This window comes from Stigmatopora argus, chromosome 15 (genome assembly GCF_051989625.1).
Source record: "Stigmatopora argus isolate UIUO_Sarg chromosome 15, RoL_Sarg_1.0, whole genome shotgun sequence".
Taxonomy (NCBI): domain Eukaryota; kingdom Metazoa; phylum Chordata; class Actinopteri; order Syngnathiformes; family Syngnathidae; genus Stigmatopora; species Stigmatopora argus.
In genome coordinates, this window is record NC_135401.1 from 5,400,986 (window position 1) to 5,428,809 (window position 27,824).

The 27,824-nt window shown below is 41.1% G+C and overlaps 1 protein-coding gene across 6 annotated transcripts in view; it reads left to right on the forward strand.

Moving 5' to 3' along the window:
• Positions 1–27,824, forward strand: part of qkia (QKI, KH domain containing, RNA binding a) — a 53,629-nt gene that overhangs the window by 7,223 nt on the left and 18,582 nt on the right. For all 6 annotated transcript variants that reach the window (XM_077620602.1, XM_077620603.1, XM_077620604.1 and 3 more), the window contains exons 2-4: positions 11,071–11,213; positions 16,983–17,099; positions 25,093–25,236. In XM_077620602.1, coding sequence (XP_077476728.1) covers positions 11,071–11,213; positions 16,983–17,099; positions 25,093–25,236 — 404 coding nt within the window. The remainder of the gene's footprint in view (positions 1–11,070; positions 11,214–16,982; positions 17,100–25,092; positions 25,237–27,824) is intronic.

Consider the following 27,824-nt stretch of genomic DNA (forward strand, 5'->3'; position numbering starts at 1 on the left):
CAGCAATGTTTCACTGGCAGCAACAGGGTCATCCCTGCCTCAATGAAGCCATCACACTGAGCTGGGTCAAAGACGTGTGTGTTTGACACCACATCTTCTGTAATGCGGTCTGTCCGTTTCACATTTGGTATACATCAAGATTTATGATTAGTTTAAATGGCACCGGTAAACTCCAGAAGTTTACATTTACCACTCATCCATATTCATAACAGATGCCATACCACGTTTTCTGACAGTTGTATTACCATCATAAATGTTCAAAGAAAATGGAACTGAAAATTATTATCATGGACAAAACATTTGTTGCATATAAACCTATTGATTTCAGTTAAGTAAATTTTTCAGGTTCTGTAAAGCAGCTGGCATTTTTCTAATATAGGATAGCAGTTTTATCTTTGCCTCACTCTATTGTCATCATGAGTTGGGCCTTGCCTTAGAATTGGAGTAGTTGGGGATGATAGTGACAGAAAAAAACAGGTAAGTTTTGCACTGTGAGGTTAACAGAAAAACAAAGAGCCTATTTAGTGATGTTTGTGAAAATGAAAGAAAAGCTAAATTCTCTTTACTGTCTCATTATTAAAGGGCTACTTAGCTCAAACTATACTCGATGAATTGTTATCACTGAAAGAAGGCGTGTCAAGCACAGGAAGAGAGCAAGTACGATTGTAAAAAGAAAAAAAGTGGGGCGTTTGTATCTGGAGGAAAGAATTCCTACAATGTGATGTGAATGGGGTCATCCTGTTAGCTGTGAGGAAAGGTTATTGACCCCTTTCCTTCCCTCTCCCAGTGTCAGAAACACAATGGGCCTTTTTGTTTATTATACTAGATATACGCTGGTGCAGGTTTGTGAACTAAAACATAGCCCCAAATTATACAATGCACAACTCACATGAACAACCACAAATTTATATATCTTAAACTGTGGTCCATATATGTAGATCCAAACTGATTTATAAAACCTTAGTCAAAGATCTCGGAAAAAAGACTCAAAAGCTTAGGCAAGTTTAGAATGGACAATCCTTGACTATCTGATCCAGATCATCATGTCTAAATATTTCCTTGGAAGTTCATGTTAGGACAAGCTTCAGTTAAAGAGAGTCTAGTCGGTCAGATAAAATTGCTGTATTGTATTTTTTCATGACACTGAGAGTTTCTGTCAAGTTGTCTAAAAGTATTCAAGCACCTCGGTCAAATAGCTGATAACCTTTACCATCAAACATTTACAGCTCTTCTCTGTGGTCGAAGATGTGTTGTTTGCTTGATAGAAACAATGTTTTTCCAATTGTAAATGTGTAGTAATAGTTTATCACGACTGCAGACTGGGTAGCAAGTATCAAGAATTAACATACGCTTAATCAAATTATTACAAGTGTTTTTTGTTTAAACTTGTATGTGCTCTGGAAATTGTGGTCTTATACATATTTTATACATCTGCATGATTGCTGCAGACTGTCTGGTCTACATATTTACTCAGAGGTACTGTACATCTTAAGAGAAGCTATACAGTGTTTAGTTTATGTTGTTATCATTATTATATTATGCCTATTCAACATATTTGATGGGAACACTGAAACAAATTATTAATTCATGGTCTCTTGTCTAGTTTTCACAAGAAAAAAATGTTTTAAAATAATCTACATTGAAAGACTTAACACTGGTTAGTCCTTTTCTGTAGGTCATGTGATTAGGTCATCCATTTTAGTTACGTGCAATGCATCCTTTTGGTGCAAATTTCCATGGGAGTGAAGATTCCCATTTTAGATCGGCGATTTGGCGCCATGGAAAATGTTCATGCAGCTGGCCAGTAATGGCAACTTGCTAGATCCAGCACAGGTATACACTGTTCCATGCAGTCAAGGTGCCAGATGCTGTCAACACCTAAAGGTGCTAAAGCCTTTCCGGAGATGGACTTGTCTCTTTGCCTCACTGTCACCTCTTATTGGTCTTTCTCCCCCATCACCTGCTCCAAGATTGTATTTACTCTGTCATGGTCACAGGCCTCTCATGTCTTTATTTTTAAGAAGCAGAACAAGCTTTGCAGCAGCTGGTAGGCTTTGTACAACTCCCCACATGGTATGTTCCATCCTTGTCACCATGCTCTCCCATGTAGACATTCAGTGTCCCAAGAGAGTGACTCATTTTTCTGGCTTTCTTCCTTGTAACATTAATGTTGACTGGAATAACTCTCATCCCTTTTTTTCTTCATGTCTCATCATCTCGTCCTCTGCATTTCATTTTGTCCTCTTCCTTCCATATGTTTTCTTTTTGTAGCCCCCTTTCTCCACTTGTGTGCGAGATATTCCCCCCTGAGGGCCCTTCGCCTCGTCCATGTGAGGACCAGTGGTGACGTTAAAGGCCCGCAACGCGGCCTGTCGCTTTGCATCAGCCCAAGCGATCGTCTGACTGTGCTCCGGGATGCTAGCGACGAGCGTGGCTCTTGCCACAATCACTCGCAGGCTTAAATGTTGCTCGAGAACAACACGCTCTCTGCAGTCTGGTGTGTATTCTCCCTCTCGCATTTGGAAAACCTTTGTGTACAAATGCTCCATGAAACCTTCAGTAAACGTGACTTTCGACCCCCACTGCGAGATATAACTGATCCACCAGATTTTAAACAATAAATAAATACATTGGCATTCCAGTGAAAGAGGCGACATAGTTGTCCTTCCCCATCAAATTTCGCTGTCAGGAGTTAAACCCCTGACTGATTTTAGTCAAAGGGTTCTAAATTTGATCTGTTCCAGTTGACAAATCAAGTTCCGACTGTTGTTGTAATTTATAGTATTTGCTTCAGAAATAGCTTTAGTGTTGGTTTGTGGTTGTAATAGTTGCTCTCATGTAATGTTTAAGGACATAAAAAAGGATGCAATGCGCCCAGGATCAAGAAGCTTTTAGACTGGAACTTAAAGACAGCAGATGCAGGTTTCAACAGGCCGTGTCGCTCAGGATGGAAGGTGGAGGCGAAATTCAGCACCAGCATACACTTGAACCTAACCTGTTTTGTGTTCAAACTGATTGTGGACAAGATCCTCACACTTGGCGATCTGCGGCGGTTTATGTGGTACATTGCAATTCTGGAACAAATGTCTACGATTGCACTTTTTGTCTTGCTGTTTTGTATCCATCAAAAAACACAAGGACAAGTCTTAAAACAAATCGAATATAAAAAGTGCAGACAGCCATTGCTGGGTTTTGTCTCCTCTTGGCATCAAAGCATTTGTGTAGTAATCGAGTGACCTCATTCCCTCCTAATGAGAGGAGATGAAGGGAATGCGCTCATTCCTCATTCCGTTAAGTTTGCTTACAATAACAGTGCTGCACTTTTTGTTAGGATGACATTTTTCGGAGCGTTACCATAAAATATTAGTACCAACTTCTTGACGATTGACACGACTTTTGTTCTGCAAGCATACACATTATATAGTGCCAATCAAGGTTGCCATTGGGGAAATTAGCTGTTAAATTGCCGCTGCAATAAGCGTATTGTAAAATATCACAAGTGTAAAACATGTTTAAAGTGTACACTTGCGATATGCTTTTCACTCCAGCAAGATGTGATAGTAGTATCAAGTTTTGGCAGATATAACTCTAAGTGCTTAAATTGAAGCACTTGTGCATCGTTTGGAAAAAAGTGTATGTATATGTATAATGTCTAGCTTGCACTTTCATTGAAGGACGCTAGTTTCAGGAGTTGTTTGGGTGTGTAGAGGAAGCACATTTGTTATCTTCAGCACCTGCATCCACACGCTGAGCTTTTCCTTCCTCTCCTGTTTCCTCTTTTGACCGCCAGACCCTTCCGCACATTGTTGTTTGACTAAAGAACCTCAACCATGTGCAGAAGTTATTACAACTGGGGTGTATTTCGTAGATCTCCCTAAGAATTTTCTCTGGGTCAGGAAAATGCTCTGGAAAGCTTTTTATAACTCACAAGCTGGAGATTTCTCACCCCTGACCAAGTGAGAGGAAATCTCCATCTTCAGCTAAAGGTCAGAAAAGCACTGTTTGGTGTTTTAATTCAACCTTCAAAAAACAAGACTGCGATTTGTTCTTCCATCTGTGTGCATCTTGCGTCCTCATCCTGTTATTCTTCCTTCTTATCACGCATTGTCACATCAAATGGCGGTGGGGGGTGTTACAGCGTGCATCCTGTGCTTTGTTTATCTTAGCCATTGTTGAGTCTTTGGGGTGGTCTTCTTAGAAGTAGAAATGGAAGAGAATGCCCGGGGCTGCAGGTTTGTTCCTTGCATGCTTATGCTTTGTGTGCACATAAACAAGAGCATTGACAGTAGTGTTGGGTTCAAATAAGAAAGGAGCGGTGCTTCTAATTCTAGCCCTATTTGTCTTCCACATTTAACTGGCAAGTTAGTAAATATAATTTTGCAGTACCGCACCTTCAAAGACATTATTTTACATGAGTGTCTGGGGTTAAATGGCAATTGCTCTGGTTACTACCAAGACGGCATAATACAACCCCCCTGGAGGTGGCTTACACAACTACAAAGTATGCATTTCATTTCCTCTCAGAAAGAGGCCTGAGATTGCAATTCTTGTCAATTACCACTTGAGCTGAGCTGTATGCTCTGGCAACCGATTAAGGTGCACAAAGAAGATATATGTATGTATGCTGTATTTGCCGAGCACATCATGTTGAACTGAGTTACATTTGTTCTAATTTACAATGTATTAAAACAAGTATTAAATAAGAAACACCAGGTATTTGTGAAGTGTTGTGACACATCAAGGCCTGGAACGAGGCAATCTCTTATAATTTGGCTTGGGTTTTTGTAGATCAGCCAGTAGAAAAATCCTCCTTGTTACTTCCTACTCTGCTGCTAGCCAAGTGCTTCCAAATATGAGGAAAACGTCAGAAGCGAATACCAAGAAAAACAGAGTGTAATGTGAAAAAGCCTTAATGACTGTTGTCTTTTTCGGGAGCTATCAAGACATCACAGTTCCGTCTCGAGATGGCTTTCACGGGCAGTTTTACCTCAAGCTATGGTAGACCCCACTGAGTGCACAAATCTGGCACTCCCATGGCTCATTGAGCTCCCTGGATTGCCAGAATTCATCCCCCACAGAGAGGTTGCACACCATCAAATATGATGAAAGCTAATTTTAGCATAGTGTCTTAGTGGCAAAGTGCTTACTGCAGAGAACATTTTTGCAAGTGGGGAAGAAAGTCTTGTTTTCTCTTACTTTTGTAGGACTTGGTAAATATTCAATAAATGTGACACATTTCCTTCAATGGAGGCTAATGTGTGCATCTTCTTAAGTGGGCTACACAGCCTTCTGAATTTTCCACTGCACTTAAATGTCCTTCTGTTCCACAATAACCTCACTGCATTTCACAATCTCTTGTTTGTCTTTCATCATCTTTGCCTTTACTTTAGTGCTTCCTTTTCTGTGTTTGCTGTGTTTAATCAGTACCTCACCAATGCCACCGTTTCCCTATTTAGCTCAGTCTCCATCGGTAGAAACATTCCAGGTGCCTTTTCACCTTCTCATCCCGCATGCATTTGCACCGACAGCCACAGAAATTGTGCATTTACCACAGGCTATGATTAATGACTTTGCAGATTGCTCTTCTGGGCCAGACCATCACACCCACACATTTATACTGCTTTTTGAAACATGCTCTCAGAGCCAGCCACAGGACTGCCTGACGTCTTGATGTTTACAATTCAATCAAAATCATTCTATTTCACTAGAGTTTGATGGATGACAATTCCAGCTTAGGTTAATATGATTTATTTTCTTCCCATGCATTATACAGGAAATCCAAGTTAACATTAGTGTCACAACAGACTGTTAGGTTTTTGCCATCTTGTTTTCCACAAGTGTGTCAACACGAAGATTTGGTATATTGTTACAATTGATTCAGTGGGGCTGCAACTAGTGCTGTGCGATATTGTGTATGACTATCAGTGAATGGGTGAATATGAGCTAATGTATAGTGATTTGGTCACGGTAATGTAGATGTAGATGAATGCACTATTTAACTACTCTCTATTTAGCATTTTAAATGACATTCTCGTAAAATTACTGCCTAAATGCTTTGTAGTTATAGTTCACACAGACATGAATTATTAATGAATAATTTAAATTAATGTCTCCCCCGTATGGCCCCTTTAATGACTTGAAACTCACTCTTATTGCCTCCCATGTTGGAACAAATTGTTGCTCTCCAGTAATGTCTTTTTATGTCATTGTGGTAAGCTTCGTGACTGGGTTCTGTGCGTCAATTCTGCAGGATCTTTCCGAAGAAAAGGCTATAATAGAAATCAGCTGGATGTCCTCGTCTTAATCTGTTTTCCTTCAGTTTCTGTGTCGCCAGACTCTGAATGAGGGCCGGGTTAGTGAGGCAAGTAAGAAATGAGGTGTGACTCTTTATTTCCTGCGTGTTTCCTGCAATATTTGTTTAACAGATATTTCTCCCAGGCCCTTTTTTCGCTGGCTTGGGTCCCGAGGGATTCCTGCCTTCAAACACAACAGCTCATTAGTTGGGATATGTGGGTGTTTTAATGTTAAGCTGGGTGTTTGCTTTTATATATATTGCATTTACTTAAGATGGTACTGGGGCAGTACACATTCCAGTGCATTGGCTGAACCAAAGTGGTATCTTGTGTGTGTTGGTGCGTGCTCGGCCTGCTTCAGTCTCATTATTGACAATCACAGAGCGTAACGTGCTGGTTTTCTGGGGCTAGTTGCCTGCAATATGCATGCAAACACGCACCTTGTAAACACTGAATGCAAATTCTGCATTATAGACTTGAACAAACATTAAGCTACATCTGATTGCTATTGGCATTATTCTTCCAAAGCATCCATTTGTTACCACAGAAGGCCAGATGAGAGCACTTCTTTGTCTTATTTGTTGTCTACCCACTCGCATTATTACTTCCTTCACCTTGCTCCCCAAGGAAACCTTGTTACTCCATTCTTTTAGTGGCCTATGTACTTAAAGACTTGACGCTGGAGCTTCCCACCCAGTATGCTTTTCGAGAATCCCTGGCACTCACGCAGCATAAATCTATCCCGGTGTCTGCCAACAAATTCCACTGTCATTTCTGTTGATATACGTCAGACCTTTCCATCTGGGGAGTAGACAGCACTTCTATCCAAATCACGTTTGGTTGGATTCATGAACTCTGAGGGTGTGTCAGTTTAGCAAAGCTAAGTTTGTCACAGCGGAACCTCATGAGTCTTCCGTATTTATTTGTTTGTTTTTTTAAATTTTGCATGGCAGCTTTGAGTTAATGCAATAAGAGAGTAGTACTCCTGCATGTTCCCTAACTTGATCTCTTTATAGTTGTCTCCTTTGTCTGTGTTACCTAAAATTTTACCGAACTTATTTAAATTGCTAATACTCCATAAATGACACGCTTTCAGCATAGCATTTTGGCATCAAAGCTTCCCTATGCAAACTTTTCTGAAGGCGGAGTCGAGGGACGTGAACTTTCCAACCTAATGTGAGATTTTCTATGTAAGAGCTGTAATACATATGCTCTTCTTAACGATGCTGATAGTACATCACACTCATTAAGGGGCCTGGAATAGTTTGTGCATGTACATCAAAGACTTGCATCTGCTAGACTGTTAAAGTAAAAAGTAAGACACAGGCATGAGGATGGGAAAAATTATTGCAAAGAGAGGCTGGATAAGGAGAAAAAGAGGCAGCTGTGAAAGGATGATAAGCACCTGAAATGCATACGTTTTCATGGCTCACTCACCTCCACCCATGCACACACTTCCACTTCTGCTCCTTGCATTAAAGAAAGAAACATTCCGTCTTTCACACGCCCGGCCCGTCAAACTCTTAAACTGTTCAACTGGAGTGTTGTCTGGGATAAAGTCCTGCGTGCTACGAATAACGGTGTGCCAATGCATTAAACATCCCAATCTTCTCGTAGCCAGACTTTGTGGCCGTGAAAAGTGTGCAACTTCTAAGTGAAAAGGCTTGTTCCTTCTCCGTGTGTGTGATTGAGTTGATTATCTTTTTTTAAACATAGACTTGTTTTAAACCTTTACTCTGGCCAATTTTAAAGTTTGAATATAAGCATAGCAGCTGCATGGTCTCTGTTGCAAATGGCGTATTGGAATTTCCACTTTTAACTTGAAAATAGTTTTGATTTAATGACAGAATAATGTATGCATCGCATCGTACTACTCCAATATGGACAAGTTTGCACTACTTGAGTTTAATGTAGTTCTGATGAATGCCACAGTCTGAATTAGAAGTATCATTTATTCAAGTGTAGCTAATTTATTTTTGTTACTTTTGTCAGACTGCCTCCCAACACACATTACTGTCTCCATCTTTGATCTAGTTTAACTTTTAGTTGATCAGAGGGGCAGTCCATTAAAATAATTATGCCTAACCCGTTTTGACCTACACTTCACCTCGCTTTCCCACCCAAATTTCACAACTTTCAAAGCCACGTGGTCATATTTATGATTACGTGTCTGGGAGCGTAAACACAAAATCTTCAAACTCACTGAGATTGACTACCAAAAATCACCTTGCAGACAGGCATACAAGTGGATTTAATTATGTTTTTTGAGATCATTCCAAGAGAACTGATTTTTAACTCCATTTGAAGATTGAATCCAGGCTGGCTAGTCCTTTTTCTCCCTGCAGATTAGAGACGATAGGGCAGTAATTGAGAGAAACAAAAAGATAAGAATGAAATGAGCAGTTTTACCAGCTGTTGAGGATGTCAAGGGAACAAAGTGTGAATACAGGTGCAATCTGCTTGCTCAGCAATTCTTTTTTTCCCTTTACCCTTCAGCCACTCTCAAGGGCAGTTTTCATTTCCCCTTTCCTTCTCCCTTTGTTTCTGGAATATTGGGCAATTAGAATGATCTTTGTGTGGTTTTCCTCTCTCCTTTTAGTGGAAGAGACAACTCTTGACAGGAAATCAGCATATATACGGATTTATTTGTCGAGTCAGCATGCAAATGACACAGTGGCATATTTAAGAGTGGAATTACAGGTCAGCAACGTTATGGTGCAGTCGGACTTCCAAAGTAGAAACGGTCTGTTCTGCTTACAATCTGTTCACATGGGAAAATTTTAATGTTACTGAACAGAAGGCACACTTTTGGTGTACTTGTTACAATGACAAATAAAGTTATCCATTTGGCCTTTCCCGGTCTAGTGCCATCAATGCAAACGATGAGTTAAATGATAGCCCTTATACAGTTTTAATGCCTTAACATGTAGTAGAATTGAGGCATCACCAACAGTTGCTTTCTGCTGCCAAAAATTTTAGGAACCCTGGATAGCCTGCCCTTGCCTGTTAATATTCTTTCTGTCTATCGTTTGTCTCCTCTTCTCCCAAGATAGCGACTTTCGGCCCTTCCCACCCTTATCTCTCTCACACAATCAGCCTTTTCTGCCATGCCAGACAGCTAGACAAATGATTTTGTCACTCTGGCGAGGTGTGGGGTAATTTTTTGGCGAATATGGCGTTTCAGAAAGGACTCCCTGCATTGAAATTAGAGGTTGTCAAATACAACACGTCTCCACTGATAGCCTAGCACGGCCCCTTATGTTAATGTGGCATTTCGGGAGAAGGAAATAGAAATAGGGGGTGGTGGGAGGTCGGGAGAGGGGTGCTAGTGGTTGTTGTCACAATTTTTTTTTGTATATCCCCACAAAATCATGTTGCAATGTTTCAATTTGGGATCAGTTTTACAGAACACTTTTTCTTTATTCATGTTTGCTTCCTCTTTGGCAATATTTTAGAATTGTTTGTATGAGCTGCTTTTTGCAAATACGCAGTGTTGAGTGAACATCTGTCCTACTGCGTGCACAGAAACGATCAATCATAACAGCCGGCGAAAATGGCTTTGTCATTTTGTCAGTCTGCAGTCAGCTGTTTTATGGAAAGGCTTGTCTTAAATCTGTTCAACAACAGCGTTGCAAAGCCTGGACTGGCACCAAATTGTACACCATGGAATTTTGTCTTAAGGATGAACATATGTCCAGCGATCTTCGGAGTGCAACTGCAACACAACCTAATTTTGGGAAAAACAATCCAATACGCCACTTTGTGTTGGTGATTAAAGTATTGATGGTCAAATGTACAGTAGATTATTCTTTTCAATATACATATTCTTTAATTTCTTTAGCTGTTTTTTTTTAACTAAAAAATGGGAAGTTCCGACTCACAACCGAATGTTTCCCAAAGGTGATGTCTGGTAAAACTGGAATAGTAATAATTTGGCCAATTCTTCCATTTTTTAGAGATTTTTTTTCCAATATAAACTAATTGCATTCATACAAAATCTGTACTATTTTTAACATTTTAACATTCAATGTTACTCCACTGGGGGAATAATTACATACATCTGACCCACCTTCTAAATTAGTTCCAGGGCAAGGTTAAGACTGGGAGGCCATTAGGAGGTACTTTTAAAATGTTATCTATAGCCAAGTGTCAAGTTCCCCTGCTGGTGTTTTAATATAGAGCTCTCCCAACTGCCCTGATGTGATTCCGTGTAATAAGCTAAGTTACGTGGAATGCTCCATAGATGATGCATGGTTCAGCTGAAAGGGTTTGAAATGATGGGACAACAAGTTACCACATGATGAAAGTGTGTTACTTAGTAATGTGTGTTGCAACTGCAGACATTGATTATGCCCCTGCTGTGACCGGCTCACATAAACTGTTCCCATATCCCTGTAGTTTACTATTGGACAGACAGCGTGCCCTTTTACCGTGTCATTATGCCGCATGCCATGTCTCCATTGTGTACAGCTGCTGCTCTGAATAATTGCTAGTTGTCAACAGCAGTTCAGCATTGGTTACTGTCATTTAAAAACTTGCTTTTGTTTTAACGAGCTTTACTTCTGTCAACAGCAGTTCAGCATTGGTTACTGTCATTTAAAAACTTGCTTTTGTTTTAACGAGCGTTACTTAAATGCTTTGCATCAAAGCACCTCCAATAAAATCAATACGAGTGACACATCAAATACCAATTTGAAAAATGAATGCTTGTGTATGTTTTTTCCTGCATTAACTCACCAAATTTCGTTCTCTTTTTGTCTGTCGTTTCTTTTTGCAGAGATCAACAGAGTGCGCAAACACATGTACAGCGACACAGTCAATGGCCTTGTGGAAAGACACCCACTGGAACTGCCTGAGCCTATGGGACCTATGGTCTACCTGCAGGAAAAACTGTTTGTGCCTGTAAAAGAGTACCCAGATGTAAGTAACATCATATTTTCTATTGAAGTTGATGAGGAATGTAGATTGAACATTTAGGAATGTCAATGTGTGTATAAATCACATTTGGGGCATCTGCATCAAGAGCTGGTCCAAGGTTTTTCTTTGTAATACGAGCCGCATGTGCCAGGAAATGAGCAAACGCACAGGAGGTGACAAAGGATAAGAAAGATTGAAGAGAGAGGTGCGTGGTCTCAGCCAGGCATGTCCAGAATTTTCCTCCTGAGAGACTTGAGAAAAGTATACCTAAAGATTGGCCCAAATCAGCCTTTAGCTGAGCCTTTGAGGTTGCCTTTTGCTTGGTTAACATTTTTGTGGTTCTTTGGTTGAATTTAAGTGCACGATGAGTTAACTTACACTTAGAGGCGACTGTTAAATTCTTTATGTCCTCAGCTGACCATCATGCACATTCTTTTTGCTTTCTGTTTACAAGTTGCCAGAAAGGCTACTAAATTAATTAGGCACCGCGACCCTCGTGAGATGATTTGGTGATGAGCTTAGCAAACACTATTCAAAAAGCCACACAGCAGCAGATTTGGGGCATATATCTTTCTGTTACTTTGTCTTGCTTTAATTCATGTGTGGGCTCGTTTTTCCCCCTTTTTAATCTTGGTTCATATTGAAAAGCCTGAATTTTTTTAATGAAAGCAGAAAATTTATCTCTATCTGTCTTGCAGTTAGGGAAGTGGTAATGATGGTTCATGTCTCTTGTCCCTGCTTCCAGTTTTGATTTGGAGAGTAGCCATTTTGACAATGAGCACTGGGAGTGATTTATCCTGTTTCAGTGCCATTACATTTTGTCCAATCCATTTGAACTTTTTTGTCATGGGCTTAAATATGTTTCCACTGTTTAGTATATAAAACCTGGCAACTCAGAGTTATTTCTACCTGCACATCATCATATAATCAAGTCGTCCTGGTCTGCCTGTTTTTGCCAAGTCATGTGACTCATCTGCAGTTCTTAGCAGCCATTATCCAATTGCGTCAGATGTGCACAGAGCATCACCGTGGCGACTGCATCTTGACTGACAGCTCAGTCACAGGCTATCTGATAGCGTCCACCTTCAATTAAATGCTATCTGGCACTGGGGCGCCGCTTCTCTTCCAAGCACTCGCTCGCAATGCAGGCTCGCCGAATGACAGATTGGCATGTCATTTGTGTTGACCTTCAGGCATCGGATAGGGTGGGCGTCTTTTAATATGGCACCCATTTATTCTCTTTGTGCAAGTATTAGCCGATCATTGACTGTCTAGTTGGGTTGAACGCAGGGAACCTTGAGTTCAAACACTCATAGTATATGCTACCACCATAGCTTTTACTGCTCTTAGAAGGTTTATTTAAAAAAAAGAATTTCATAAGTTATTCATTTTAATTTCACTAATTTTTAATTACATTTTTTCACACGTGTGTGTATATATACAGACAAATATTCTTGTAGAGCATTGTTGTCGGCGTGCAAAATTGCAATGGGTCACTTTATGTTTATTTGATTGGAGTGTCACCATCTAAAAGGTCATGCAAGAATTTTAAAACAAACACCACAGACACTTAAAGGTTTAACATAGAAAAGCAAGGGCCCAAATACAGACCCAGACGTCAATTTGTAATAATCAGTGGTTCCGTGTTTGTAGTTCTTTGACTTTCAGCTCCAGACCATTTGGAGTTTGAATTTCAAAGCAATTAAAATAGTATCAAAAGGGATTGCATGTGCATGAAAATTTCTACATGAGTTCTTTTATCTCATGCAACACACAGGCAGGCACACACTTTAGTGACAAAGTTTGGCAAGTGGTGAACTCAGCCGGCTTCTTTGCTCCAAACTCTGAGCTGATGTCAATCTTGAACACTTTCCATATTTCCTGCCTATTTCCACTCTGCCTGCAACCCCACAATAAATCCAAACAGAATTATCAAAAGAGGCCACGGATTAGGTACTAAATGCTGGATGTGCTAAAAAGAGAGCTTTGAAGTCTACCGGGCTTTCAAGCGAAAATGTCACCGTTGGAATCAAACCAAAATTTACCTTTCTCTGTCATGTGGGCCCCTGTGCCTTCAGACCTTTATTGTAGGTCACACTGTTTCAGATTTTGTTCATTCTTTAGCTCAATTTTCTCTCTGTTCTGTGATAATATGCCAGTTGCTGTGCATTGTGGGTTTTCGGGCCTCAAAAGATGAATTTGTGACTGGTGGCAGGCAGCCAGCAGGTGGTGTGTGAGCTTCTTTGTTGTGAGTGACCCGATGATTACAGGTATTGCTACTCAGTTCCTGCAAGCTGAGTGTAGTGCAGGAAGAAAAACACATACTGATAATGTGCCACGCGCATTATAATCTGCTCCAAACCCTTAAATGGTAATGGAAAATAAAATTTACACATGAATTCATGCTGTTTAATATTCCCACATGATGTTACACAGAGCTGAAAGAAGTAATTCATTCATGTTCTGAACCGCTTATCCTCACAATGGTCACGGGGGGTGCTGGAGCCTTTTCCAGCTGACATTGGGCACGAGGCGGGGGACACCCAAATTGGTGGATGGCCAAGAAGACAGGGGCACGAGAAGACGGACAACTATTCACGCTCACATTCATACCTAGGGCTAAGTTAGTCTTCAACCAGCCTACCATGGATGTTTTGGGAATATGGGAGTACCCGGAGAAAGCCCATGCAAGCCTGGGGAGACCATGCAGACTCCACACAGGTGGACCGACCTGGCCTGGAATCCAGGACCCTCCATTGAGGCCAATGTGTCAATGGGATGATCAAACAACTATGTTCCATAGTTGCAGCCCTAATTTAGACATCAGAAAGCAAGAATGTGAGGTGGCATTTTCTGGAAAAAAGTGTTGTTTCTACCTTGCTCTAATACACTGATGAAGCAGTCCTCATTTCCATAAGCCCATGAGGCCAGCTAATATGTTGTTGGTATTCACTGCATTGCCCCTAAGCCCTCCACGCACACGCGCACACACATACAGCTCCTGCCACCTGATCTTATTTCCTCTCTCTGCACTGGCACAAACAAATGCAACAATTGTCCTGTGTCTCCGGACGTTGTTGGTGCAAATTCTATTGTTCCACCCGCGCATGACAATTGGCTCTGGGAGTCTGCAAGAGTTCACGGCACATTGTGGTTTCTCATACAAACACACAGACGCGCTCAAGTATAGATATGTACACAACATAACCCGCCTGTGGTGTAGCGATAACTGGGGCTCCCAAAAAAGTCCCTTTAATGTCATTGTAAGCCCTTGTCCTGAAGGGGGCTTTGTGTGTGTGTTTTTTCTGACTGTCTCAAATACACACATATACACACACACACTCCATCCCCTGCCCCCTCCGTTTGTAGCTGCACAGTATTTGTTGGTTTGAGGAAAAACTTTGAAGTCATGAAAAGGCACATGGAGGGAAATATTAGCGATGCCGAACGTGTATAAAAGAGCTGAAACTGGTGATGTGTTGAAAAAATACACTTTTGGGCTTCGGCATGCCACAAATGTGTGTATTTCTTAAAACCCTTTTTTTTATTTGTTTGGCAGGAAAATGCATTTTAGGCCATTCATTCATTTATCCTCACAAGGGGGGGTGCCGGAGCCTTTTATTTTCTAAAAGCACATTCTTACTTGATACAACATCCGAATGTGAACTGTACATCACCTTTTTCACATGCAACAAATGTAGCAAGGGAAGTTGACATATATAATAAAGAACCAGATGCATCCACAACATTTCTACTTGCTACAAAATGCAGAATTCCTGCCAGGCTCAATGTCTTTGTAATAACTCTCCAGTGTCTCCGCTTCCATTTTTTAATATAATTGAGAGAACATTTTATGGCAAATATCAATGCTTTCAATCTAACAGACCCATCATTGACAGACGGGTAAAACATTGTTTTATTCCTTCGGAGTGATTGATTCTGAGAATTCAAAAATGTGATGTCAGATGTCTCAAGAGAAATCTATTATTTGAAACCCAACCATTTGTCTGGGCCAGTTCTTGTCTGAAAGAAATAGTAAAAAAAATAGTGACGTACTGGCTGAGACCTGCCTAGCCAAACAAAAATAATGCAAAAGGAGTTTTGAAACATTAAAAAAAACACAACAACAACAACTCTCCACTGCCTCTGTCCAAACAATGATATCAGTGTCTTCGAACTTAGCAATTGCATTCCATCCACTCCTTAACCTTTTCACTCTTTATTTGTCTCCGCTCCTTTTCATCATGAATATGTTAATGAGCGAGACAGGTACTCTGTCAGATACAATTGTCATCAGCACATAGCATATAAGTGTCCTGATAAAGCGGTACATTTCACTGGGAGGCAGAGGAGCTGCCCTGATAAAATATTTAATTGCCTTTTTGTTTTTATTTTAAGGTTTAGCACAGTAATCTTCCTAACCATTTCCAGTTTATAGCCTAGTAAACATGTTCTTTATATTGTAGTCTCTGATTTGGTTACATTCTTAATTCATTCATACACTGTTCGATATGGTTCTCGACATTCTGCAAGGGATTTTTTTGATTGCAAAGGAATAAAGAACGTCTTGAAATTATCGCCTTTGGAGATGGCTAACTTGTATTTGCTGTGGTGACATGGATTGGAAAATGAAAGATTGTATTGACGGCTGGCACTACACATACGTCACTTATGCCTTTTATGATATTTTTTAGCCACCGTTGGCTGTGGCCCCATTCATTTTACAGCAGGCGGTTCAACTCATAAATTGTTCTCTGAAAACGTCACCCTGAAGATTGAGGGATATGTTGCATGCATTCGTGGCACATGTATTTCCAGTAAGACATGTTCAAAATAGCGGCTGGAGTTCCTGACTGCCCCATGTCCTCGTATTTGTTTACATGGTGCTTTAAATGTGTAATCCCCGTGTAATTAAACATGACTCTGTTGATGGCCTTCTCGTACTCTGCAGAGGCGCCGGTGCAGTGGAGTGAATAAGTGTATTTGACTTGTGTTTTATGAATTTAATGTGTCTGTGTCAATGCTCATCGTCGTAGCTCAAGAGACGAACAGTGGCATGTTTGTCGTGGAAAACTCTTCGCTCTGCCAATGTACACTAAAAGCAAATTCATGATATTTGAACACGTGCAACTCACATCTTGTAGTTTTAATCTTATCTTTATGCATGACAGCACACCTCTCGCCACGTCCTTCTTTGTGTTTTAATTTTGGAAGAGAATCCTGTTGGATTAGTTCAACACATTTCCCTTTATCCCATTGGGAGGCAGTTCCAAGTGGAAGGGATTACCTCAGTTTATCCCATTTCCTTTCAGTACAAAGTCACAAAGCAATTCAGAAAACAAAAAGAGCCCTTGATAAGACATTTTATTTCCTCGCAACCTCACCTAACCTCCGAACTTCTCTGTAGCTAAAATCACGCCATAGTTTTCCAACATAAGCAGACATGGAAAATGTTGGATACTGCCTGAATATAAACAAATTGGACATTGAGCTTTTACATAGGGCGAGGGTTGCTGGAGCCTATCCCAGTTGATTTGGGGTGAAAGGCAGACTACACTCACTGCACCCTAGACTGGTCGCTAGTCAGTAGGGAACAGAGAGAGACAGACAGACGACCATTCATAATCACAATTGTTGATGGAGAAAACTTGAGTGGCCCCTTAAAATTGGTAGTTGATGCTTTGTTAGCATTTATCAAGATTTGGTCATTTGAAAACTCAATATTCATGGAATACATTTTGCTTATTTTGATCTCTTCTTTTTTGTTCACAGTACAACTTTGTGGGTAGAATCCTTGGCCCTCGTGGACTCACAGCCAAGCAGCTGGAAGCGGAAACTGGATGTAAAATTATGGTGCGAGGCAAGAGTTCCATGAGAGACAAAAAGAAGGTAAGCAAAAATAAGTGGTGTATTTTAACCCTCATTATTTTTTCATGGCATACTCCCTTGATGTATCTAGAGTGACCTGAAAAATTCTATAATTATTTCTCTCTATGGCCGTTTGAGGTCATCATTCTTTGGTATGATGCAATAATTTCCAATTTTTCCCAGTCTGCTCCCATACGAAAGTAACCTCTTCGCAGTGTGTAAACCTCGACACAGCAGCTTTTGGATGCCTGATGGCTGGATGCTGACATGTGATCTGTTTGCAAAAGGCTGTGCAGTGGAAAGTAAAAGAGGCAGTAGTAGTATGTAGTAAGGCAAGCAGGCAGACGGCCAAGGCCAGGGGCAGCCTCTATTTCTGGAGCCACTGAGCTGAGGTTGATGTTGGAGGCATAAAAGTCTCCCTGCCATGTGTGTTTGTGTACTGAGATTCCAATCCTAGACTTAAAAAAAAAAATAAGATTGTTCCTTAAAAACAAGTTCACTTTTACTATCCTGACTTGGTGCCATGCGCTCCTTTACTATTTCAAAACAAAGTAGTTAAGCAACAGTTTAAGGGCATATCTAAAGCACCTATTCAAATGAAAACAGAGTAGTACCAGTCCCCAGTCTTTCCTCTTTAAAGTACTAGCACCACCAGTAGTGTCTTCTTTGGTTTTGGAAAGATCACCTGAACCATATTTTAAACATAGTCATGGCTGTCGGAACACAAAAAGTTATGTAACATCTCCATGGTTAGATTCCTATGGTTCAAATGCTCTGTTTTAATGGCACATTGAAAAGCTTACTTAATTTCATGACATCAATGTGCGGAGGCAAGTGACCTTACTATACTGCCGTGGCATCAGCATCATATCCATTTATGAGAAGGAGCTGCCTTAGTATTTGTAGTGAAAAATCTTTCCTCTGGGATCAGTAAATACCCCGGTATGATCTGATGTGCCCGTTCTAGAATTCTTCATCTTATCTGCCCTCTTTTTTTAGTCTGCAACTGTCTGCCAGGGATATTTTATTGTATTACATTTACATACGGAAATGTATTTCATCCATTTTCATTGAGGGAATACAACTTATCTGCACACACAAAGTCCACAGTGCATCATTACACAAACAATTTATGCTCGCAGACAGGCACATTTTAGGCTGAGTCATAATCTTACAAGCTCCCGGCAAACATTTTTTTTCCCTTTGTTCTTTTATTTTTTATGAAAACCGCCCGTTCTTGTTTTAATTTCGCTCTCTGTGCTCATTTCCCTTGGAGTGTGTTCATTAGAAGAAGAGACAATAAGGGCACTCTGCTCTCTCGTCACAATTAGATCCACAAGTGGTGTACGAGAAGTGAACGTGTTCTGGTGCTTACAGAATTCCCAGTACACTCTTTACTCTTGGATCCCTGTCTCATCAAATTACACAACTTCTCATTGCTCTTCGACATCTTGCTATTTTAGTTAATGACATGTGTATAGATTTCACAAGTCACATGAAGCGTGTTATTCCTTATATAGAATTTGAGAAGAAGTATAGCCATAGAGAACATTTAAGAGCCTCTTAATACGCATGATAGTCTATAATACTGTATATTGTAAAATTTATTATTCAATAAATGTACTTGAAGTAGTAGAAGGCTGAGATTTTCAGGAATTTGTCACCCCCTGGCACTGAACTCGGTCTTAAACTGTGTAGTTACATACTGCAGTTTTCTATTTAAATATTAATATAATATGTATATTCTGGAAGGTTGAGATAAAACCTCTGTAAAAGCTGCAGCAATGTTCCTTTGCCCACTATGGAGTTGGAACATTTAAAGAAACATACCTGCATACCATTAAAATTCACTGACCATTTTGAAACATACATCTTCGTTAGTTGATCTTGCAGATCATTTTCATGCTGCTAGGCAATATTTCACCCCATTTTTGTTCTATAGATTTGGACTGCACACTTTTTAACAATCACCTTTAGAATGAAACATCTTTCACTATGAGACCCCACAAAGCCTCATTTTTACAACAATTTTGATGAGAAGAAACAGAAAAAGGGAAAAGTGGCATATTATCCAACATCCAATGTCGATGTGTTACTGAACTTCCATTATGCACTGGTGTTGCGACAGTAAAATTATTGACACTCACTGTTCCCCGGATTTAGAGTTATTAGCAATTCGATGTAGGCCCTATTATCTTCCAAGAGAGCTTACCGTTGTCATAGCAACGGCTATCTATATACCTCCGAATGCTAACGTTAACACGGCGCTTAACCTCCTGCTAGCGGCTGTTAACAAACAACAGCTTGCTCACCCCGATGGAGTTTTTATTGTCGCTGGTGATTTCAACAAGGCGTGTTTAAAGACTGTTTTACCTAAGTTTATTCAATACGTAAATTGTAATACTAGAGGAGACAAAACTCTTGACCATGTCTATTCTAACATCAAACATGCTTACAAAGCCACTTCCCTACCCCACCTAGCTGGATCAGATCACCTCTGCCTATCTCTCACCCCCGCTTACACTCCACTCCGGAGGCAAACAACGCCACAAATAAAGACAATAAAAACTTGGCCCGACAACGCACTCTCTCAGCTGCAGGACTGCTTTTCCCGCACCAACTGGGAACTTTTTGTACAAGACAACCTCCAGGACTACACGGACTCTGTTCTTTCTTACATAAAAAACTGCATCGACAACGTCACTATAGATAAACGAATACGGGTTTTTCCTAACCAAAAACCCTGGATGACCAATGAGACACAGGCACTCATCAAATGCCGTAATTCCGCCTTTAGATCAGGGGACAAGATAAAATATAGCGCTGCCAGAGCTGAGCTGAAAAGAGGCATTAAAAAGGCCAAGGCAGCATATACCAAAAAAATTGAGGAGCACTTCACAGAAAATAACCCAAAGAAGATGTGGCAAGGAATACGACATATAACCAACTACAACAACAATACTATGTCTGTTAATGCAGATGCCTCACTAGCGGAGAATTTGAACCGTTTCTTTGCCCGCTTTGAGACTGACAAATCAGGCCCAGTCTCAACACCCCCACCACCACCCTGCAGCAATACACTGACGTTCCGGGAACAGGAAGTGAGACTGGTAATGCGGTCTGTGAACACCAGGAAGGCTGCGGGCCCTGACGGAGTACCTGGGAAGGTGCTCAAAGCCTGTGCTGACCAGCTGGCTGGAGTCTTCACAAATATTTTCAATTGTTCCCTGCAACTATCCATCATTCCATCTTGTCTGAAATCTGCCACCATCATCCCGGTCCCCAAAAAGCCAACCATTGGCAGCATGAATGATTATAGGCCTGTTGCCCTCACGCCTGTGATCATGAAGTGCTTTGAAAAGTTGGTAGCCCGCCATATCAGGAATACAATCTCTCCCTCAATTGACCCTCACCAGTTTGCTTACAGGGCAAACAGGTCCACTGATGATGCTATTGCCATTGCTCTTCATACAGCACTGAGCCATCTGGAACACCCTGGGAACTACGTGAGGATGCTCTTCATTGACTACAGCTCAGCCTTCAATACCATAAAACCGGACATTCTGACTGACAAACTCTCCCACCTTGGACTATCCTCTTCAATCTGCTGCTGGATAAAGGACTTCTTGACCAACCGCCCACAGACTGTTAGACTTGGTCCCCACCTCTCTTCCTCCATTACACTAAGCACTGGCTCCCCTCAAGGCTGTGTACTGAGTCCTCTTCTGTACTCCCTGTACACCTACGACTGTGCACCCACCCACCAGTCTAACGCCATCATCAAATTCGCTGACGACACCACTGTGGTCGGACTCATCTCAGGAGGGGATGAGTCGGCTTACAGAGATGAGGTCAACAATTTGTCTTCGTGGTGCTCGGTGAACAATCTCACACTGAACACCACGAAAACTAAAGAAATAATCTTGGACTTTCGCAAACACGGCACAGATCTGGCCCCACTCCTCATAAATGGAGTATGTGTAGACAGGGTCCAGTCCTTTAAATTCCTGGGGGTCCACGTCACGGACAAGCTCTCATGGTCTACAAACACCACGGCAGTGGTGAAGAAGGCTCAGACACGACTCCATTTCCTCAGGGTGCACAGGAAGAACAACTTGGGCTCCAATCTTCTGAGAACCTTCTATAGAACCACTGTAGAGAGCATCCTGGCGTACGGCATCACAGTGTGGTACGCTGGAAGCACGGCGGCAGACAAAAAGGCCATGCAGAAAGTGATTAACACTGCCCAGAGGATTGTCGGCTGCTCTCTGCCCTCACTTGAAGACATTGCCAGCCCGCGTTACCTCAGCAGAGCCAAGCACATCATGGGGGACCCTTACCACCCTGGTCACAATCTGTTCCAGCTGCTGCCCTCTGGCAGACGCTATAGGTCCCACAAAGCTCGGACAAATAGGCTTAAGGACAGTTTTTCCCCACATCCATCAGACATCTAAACTCGCGCTAACATACACACATTCCCTTCTGCGGCATATGAATAGATGTTTGGTTGGTGATCTGCCGCCTCCTAGCTGACTTGAAGGAAGGTAAGTGGCAGACAGTGTGCGGTAATCGAGAGGTAAGCGACCTGTATGTAATCGAGAGGTAAGCGACCTGTATTCACAACAGCGGAATGACAAATTACAAGTCCGTAACTTACACTTATTTAGGTCTTTTGCCGATTAAACGTAGCTTATGGAGAAGCACCATCAATTTCGTCACACGCAGTTTCTGCGTGTGATGACAAGTAGGCTTTTTTGTGTTGTGGTAATGACGACATGGCCTATGTCCGATTATTATTATTATTATTATTATTATTATTGAATCCTTGTTGGACATTAGGGGAAAGGGAAGGGAAAGTTTAAACTTGGAGACCTGCGGGTGAAATTTGATTTATAGGAATGGCTGCTACTCCCAAAAATGTGGCTTCTACTTGGTTAAATTTGAATGTGGATAATGCATGGTTAGTGTGACTGCTACAGAAAATGCCCACGTACTTACCAGTCTAAGTATTCTGAAACTTGTAGTGTTAGCTGTGCATGCGCTATATAGTACTGTTGGACCAGCTATAATGATATGATATTGAGCCCAAATACTGTATTGTGGTCCAGATCTGGCACATGGTCCTGAGTTTTACATTTGCAGTTTAAATCAAATTGGACTGGGAAGAACAATTTCGTCTTTTCATTGGTGTCCCAAGAATGGCCTAAAAATGTACATATCGCTCAGATCTCTGTTTCACAATTGTATTATTTTATTTATTTATTTAATTGTGACATTTTACTACTAAAACCACCAAAGCCTTTGAAGGTGTTGCATAATCATGGCTCAGTCTCCGGCGAAACAACTCCTGCCAGTTTCTTCCTCATCCACATCCTCAACCCTCCTGTATTCTTCGCGTTATGCCCCGTGGCAGCCCAGGAACCCACGGCAGCAGCTTTAGCCAGCGTGTTTATTCAGGATCCATTAGCGGCAGCATTTTTATGCTCTCAATAATTCAGCTGGTTGCTCCTGGGCCGCGCTGGCTGACGGCAGGCGGGTTCAGTGAAGCCAGTATTGCTGTGTGTGTTTGAGAGAGAGAGCGAGACGGGGAAGCAAAGTGAATCACGGGCGAATGGAGAACAATGAAAGACAGTAAAGCAGCTCAACTAGAAAATGGGAGGAAGGATGTAGGTGAAGGGCGAAATGTGGTTATGCATACCCGTACGGATTTATTTTATTTCATTTTTGGGTTTCGGATGAAAGTCACTTGATGGGATTGGACCAGTTTCAGTTTATTTCCCTGACATACAAGTGTTAAAATATTTCCTCTTTAAGTTTACCTCCTAGCTCATTTGTCTTAAGATAGAATTTTGGCTCCCTTCCTCACCCATGCCATCTGCCATGCCTGCCAAATACGGGACAAGGCAAATTAAATGTTTTGGTCTCCAGCTATGTATATTAGAGCCTAATTATGCAATCAGTAGGTGTGCTTACATTACATATTAGGTTTGGCCTTGGTGGAAAACATGGCGAAACCCATCTGTGTGTATGTGCAAGACAGGTCCACGTTAAATAAGAGGAGACAGACAATATTAAAGGATAATAACCCATCCCCAGATTCCCTTTAACTCCGATTAAAATGCCTCTCGCAACCTTTTTCCTTATTACACATTTTTTCAGATAGAATATGTTGCATATCAAGTCATCAGGGAGCACTCGTTTTACGGTCAACATTACTCTGTTGTTTGTGATGCTTACTCTTCTGAATCTGTTGTTCCTGGTGATTCTCTGCATCTTCTTAAAAGGTGTCCAATGGGAGGAAGCTAGAGTACCGTTTTGGGTGATTTTTGTGCAAAGAGCAGCATGGTAAAAGTTCTGTCATGCAGGTTTCATTTAATGTGTTTGCATTGGAAAAACAGTTCCAGCAGTATTCTTTTATTTGGCCAACCACTTTTCCTGTTTTTGCGATTCCCAAATGAAACTGAAAATGGTTTCCATTATTTATGTACAACAAAAAATGCTTGCAACCAAACAAAAACATAGTATGCCAGATTTTTTTTTTTTAAGTGTAATACTTTTTGCTTCCTGTTAGTCATGGTCTTGTGATTGCTTACACAGGCTCTTGAATTGTAGTATCCCTGTGTTAATAAAAGAAAAACTGCAAGTTTACACAGAAACATTTTATTTTTTTGTGGGTTAAAGAATTGGCCTTGAATTTGGGGTGGTTGTGTTGATGTAAGTCCACTACCGTGCAATATAGCAATGCAAGGTTAAATACAATGATGAACTAGACATTTTTTCCTAAAAAAATGTTTACTATAGATACAAGGCTTACTCATAGATATTATTAATCAACAGACTGTTTCCCACAATTAAGGCTTTTTATTAAATTTCATTTTACTCTAAAGATTTATTTAGTGAGCTATGAGATACATTTTGTCCCCAAAAAATCTACATATTTTTTTCCTCTGAAGGTTCAGTCTTTGTCAAATGTATTTTCTTTTCTGAACAGCACTGCCTTGCTTGCTGTTGTCCTTTACTGTGCCCTTCAGCTGTGTACTGCACCTGTTTAGACTGTTGACATTTAGCCTCAATTTTGATTAGCTGGTTGGCTCGAAGGGGAAAGTACTGTTCCAAGTTGAAACATTGCATTCATTCAGAGCCACATGACGACTACTGCCACACTACAAAATCCGTTATAGTACTAACCTTCACTGTTAATCACAAGGACTGAATTTCATGCTCAAGTGTGCTCTGGAGCACTACCAAACAAACTCAAGTGAGGTGTCAATGCAGTGTGTATAGTCTTTCCGCATGGAATGAAAACTTCTCCTTAAACCAAAAGACTTCATGTTAGTCAGGTTCGGTCAGATGGCACACACCTTGCCTTGGTTGACATATACAGAAAGTTTGGCTTTCTTGGGCAAGGACTTGTTGGAAGAAAAGTGGTTGCAGGGCTTTTATATGTATATTTAAACCACCACTTCCATTTCCACCCTTCTAGTATATGCTGAGTCCTCTTTCAGTCCTTGTATCCCCTAATAGTCCATAAGCAAACAGCTATGGTGGAATAATGGCCTAAGTGCTAAAACTAACCCCCCGTGTAGAAAAGGGGAAAACGAGAATGGAATATTGAACTTTTCTGTGAAGAGCAGTGCCATGGAAACAACTCTCTGTGGAGTAAAAAGCTGTGATGGGTGGCACTTGGCTTCGACCGTCATTCCTCTGCGGTACTTTATCTCCGCAGGGTACCACCAATACAATGCAATGTTACTGTTAAAAAAAACTCGACCGGTCCATTAATTGTGGATACAAATGGGTGTGGGGCATAGATTTTTGGGGGGTGTTCATTAAGAAACTGTTCTCCTAAAGAAGGGTGTTGCTTCAGCGCAAACACTTAACAGTAGACTATAGGCACCCTCCTGTCATCCCGTCTCTCTTTACAAGACCACATTGTTCTCAGAAGCGTTTGTCGCCACTGGTACTCCAGCACACCCACATTGTCATATTCACTCAAGCGTCTATGTCTTTCCAGGAGGAGCAGAACAGAGGAAAACCAAACTGGGAACACCTCAACGAAGACCTTCATGTCCTTATCACAGTTGAAGACACACAGACCAGAGCCGAGATTAAGATGAGGAGAGCTGTGGAGGAGGTGAAGAAACTCCTCGTACCCGCTGTAAGTACACATTTATTTTACCCTCTAGTTCATTAAAAAGTAAGAGTTGGAGCCAAGGTATCGCAATGCCAAGTTGACCTCTTGCTTATTCTTAGCTTTTTCCATCTAAACAACAGAAGTACATATGGTACACCGCTCACTGTTAGCATCCTGTTTACGAGCGTACATAGTCCACGGGAACAGCTTGGCCGAGCGGGGGGAAGAAAGAGCTGGCGGCACTCCCACTGTGACTGCCACATTCCATCTCCGCTACTCCCTCAATAGCTGCCGCCATTTTTCTGGCAAGTGGCAAGCTTTTTCCATGTTTACTGTGGTGACCAGGTGGACAGGGCAGCTGAAGGCCCAGATTTATCATCAGGTAGCAGTACATTAGAGTTGGTGGTCTCGAGAAGCGGGAGGTTAGTTAGTGCCAGGACAGTGTTGTGGTGGAGAAATAATGTGGCTTTTCAAAACGTATTTGAACGTGTATGGAGTATCTTTTTTTGTGTTGCCTATACCATAGGTAGGTTAAATACATTTAAAACAAACCCTACATTTTTATAATTGTAGTATTGCTGTGTCTTATTTGGTATTTAATGATATTCTAAAAACATTTTCAAATAACATATCTGTAAGCTAAACAGTCTTGGAATAACCAAAGGTTTTTTGTGTTTATTGATAAGCATACATTTTCCACATAGAGCTGTTATCCAGATATGATAGCCATAAAGCTGTCTGATAAATCCAGATAGAAGATTTATGATGGGCCCCTAATGCTTCATGCTGTATTGTACACTCGGTCAAATATAAATGTCAATCGCTTTTTTATTAAGTCAAAATAAATGACTGTAAGTTCCCTTGAACCCCTCGGGATACCACATATTTGTCGTGTCATTTCACAGACATGAGTGGGTGGGTGGGCTGGCCTACAGGCTGGCAATAATGCCCCTTTTCACGCTGAACCGAATTGGATTTAAGTGCAGCTTCGGTATGTAGGCATTGTACTAATGAAGGGCATCTTCCTCATATCAGGCGATGTATAAAAAAATCCCCTTTAGGAAAATCCGACACAAAACAAAATGAGGTCGTGCTTTTATTCCCATTCAGTGAACAAGCTTTAAGGAACAACAAAAATTACCTCTTTTAAACCCTTGTAGCTTTGTGTTTGCCACTTGAGCCTTAAATTAATATATAGAATTAGACAACAAATGTCAATCCTTGTGTACCCTTTCATGAGGAATTAGCACTTTTCACTTTGGGATGTAAGAAGGTAGATTTGTTAGTAGTGTTTTATGCTGTTCATAGTGTTTGAATTTAATATGTTGTGCAAATACTTTTATCCGTTAAACATTGAATTCATTGGCTTCCATTGGCATTTATGGTCTGTCATGCATGGCTGGCGGTGACTGCTTTACGTTTTCGTAACGTGTGTGGGTGTGTGCAATATGACGATATTAGTTCGTTAAAATCGTCAACATGTTTGCAATCTCATGAAACTGAACAATCGTTAAATCGTCTTAATGTGTGTCGGGGAAAGCCTTTTACGTATCTGTGTATGCATGTATGGTTCTTTTGACGAGCACATCAACATGATATCATGACATAATATGGCTGCCTCGCTGGATATAAATGTGATGTGGCAGCTGCTTGTTAAGTGATACGTGCGATTGCCTAATGATGAAACGTGTGATGCAATTATATGCTTCAATTTGGCGCCCCTTGGTCGCGATCGATTGATAGCTCATATCTGTTGTTCACTCAGTCCGCGAAGGGTGCCACTGCACACTGGACCGTGTTTCATGCCACATTGGTTGGGAAACACAAAAGGAATTGTGATAAAATTGAGTTGGTAATTTTATTTTTAAACTGTGATATGATCTCTTTGCCATATCGCCTACCCCTAAATTGATGTGTGCTTTGAGAGCAGCTTCACCTTTACCAGTGTATGTTCTAGTTGTTTTTAAGGCAAACAATGTAGTGATAAGTAAAAAAATGTTGTATAAGGAACCAAAAAAATCGATAATTATGATAATGACCATTATCGTGATGACCATTACGTAATCAATGAGCTGCTGCCCTTTTGTAGTCAAACAGTGTGATGGCTGCGGTTGCCTAGTGGAGGATGGCAACTGCAATTGCCTGTTCCTAGAACCTCTGCTTTGCTTTCAGCTGTGGTCTTTTGCTCCCGTGAACTTTTGAACCTCACCACATTAACCTGGAGTCAGGATAATGTCTGCAAGATGAGAGACATGCAGTGAGAGATGGGTAGAGAGACATGCAGTGAGAGATGGGTAGAAGGGCATGATAGACCTTCTCTTTCAAGTGTGGATTTCCTCCGCTGATCCTACCCTTGCACACACACGAGGTGTGCGCTCTCATCCTGCATCCACATGTACATGCACACGGGCACGCACTCTACACGTTAAACCAAATTGCGCTCCTCATCACTTGACTCTCTGGTAAGATCCTCATACAGAGCAGAGAGAAGCTATCTACACTTTGTCTGACCTGCAGTCACAGTCGCTTATATAAAACAACAGGACAAACTCGCAGCCTTAAGTGAGGCACTTTGTGTATTATCTACATATAATGTAGGCTTCACCACAGTT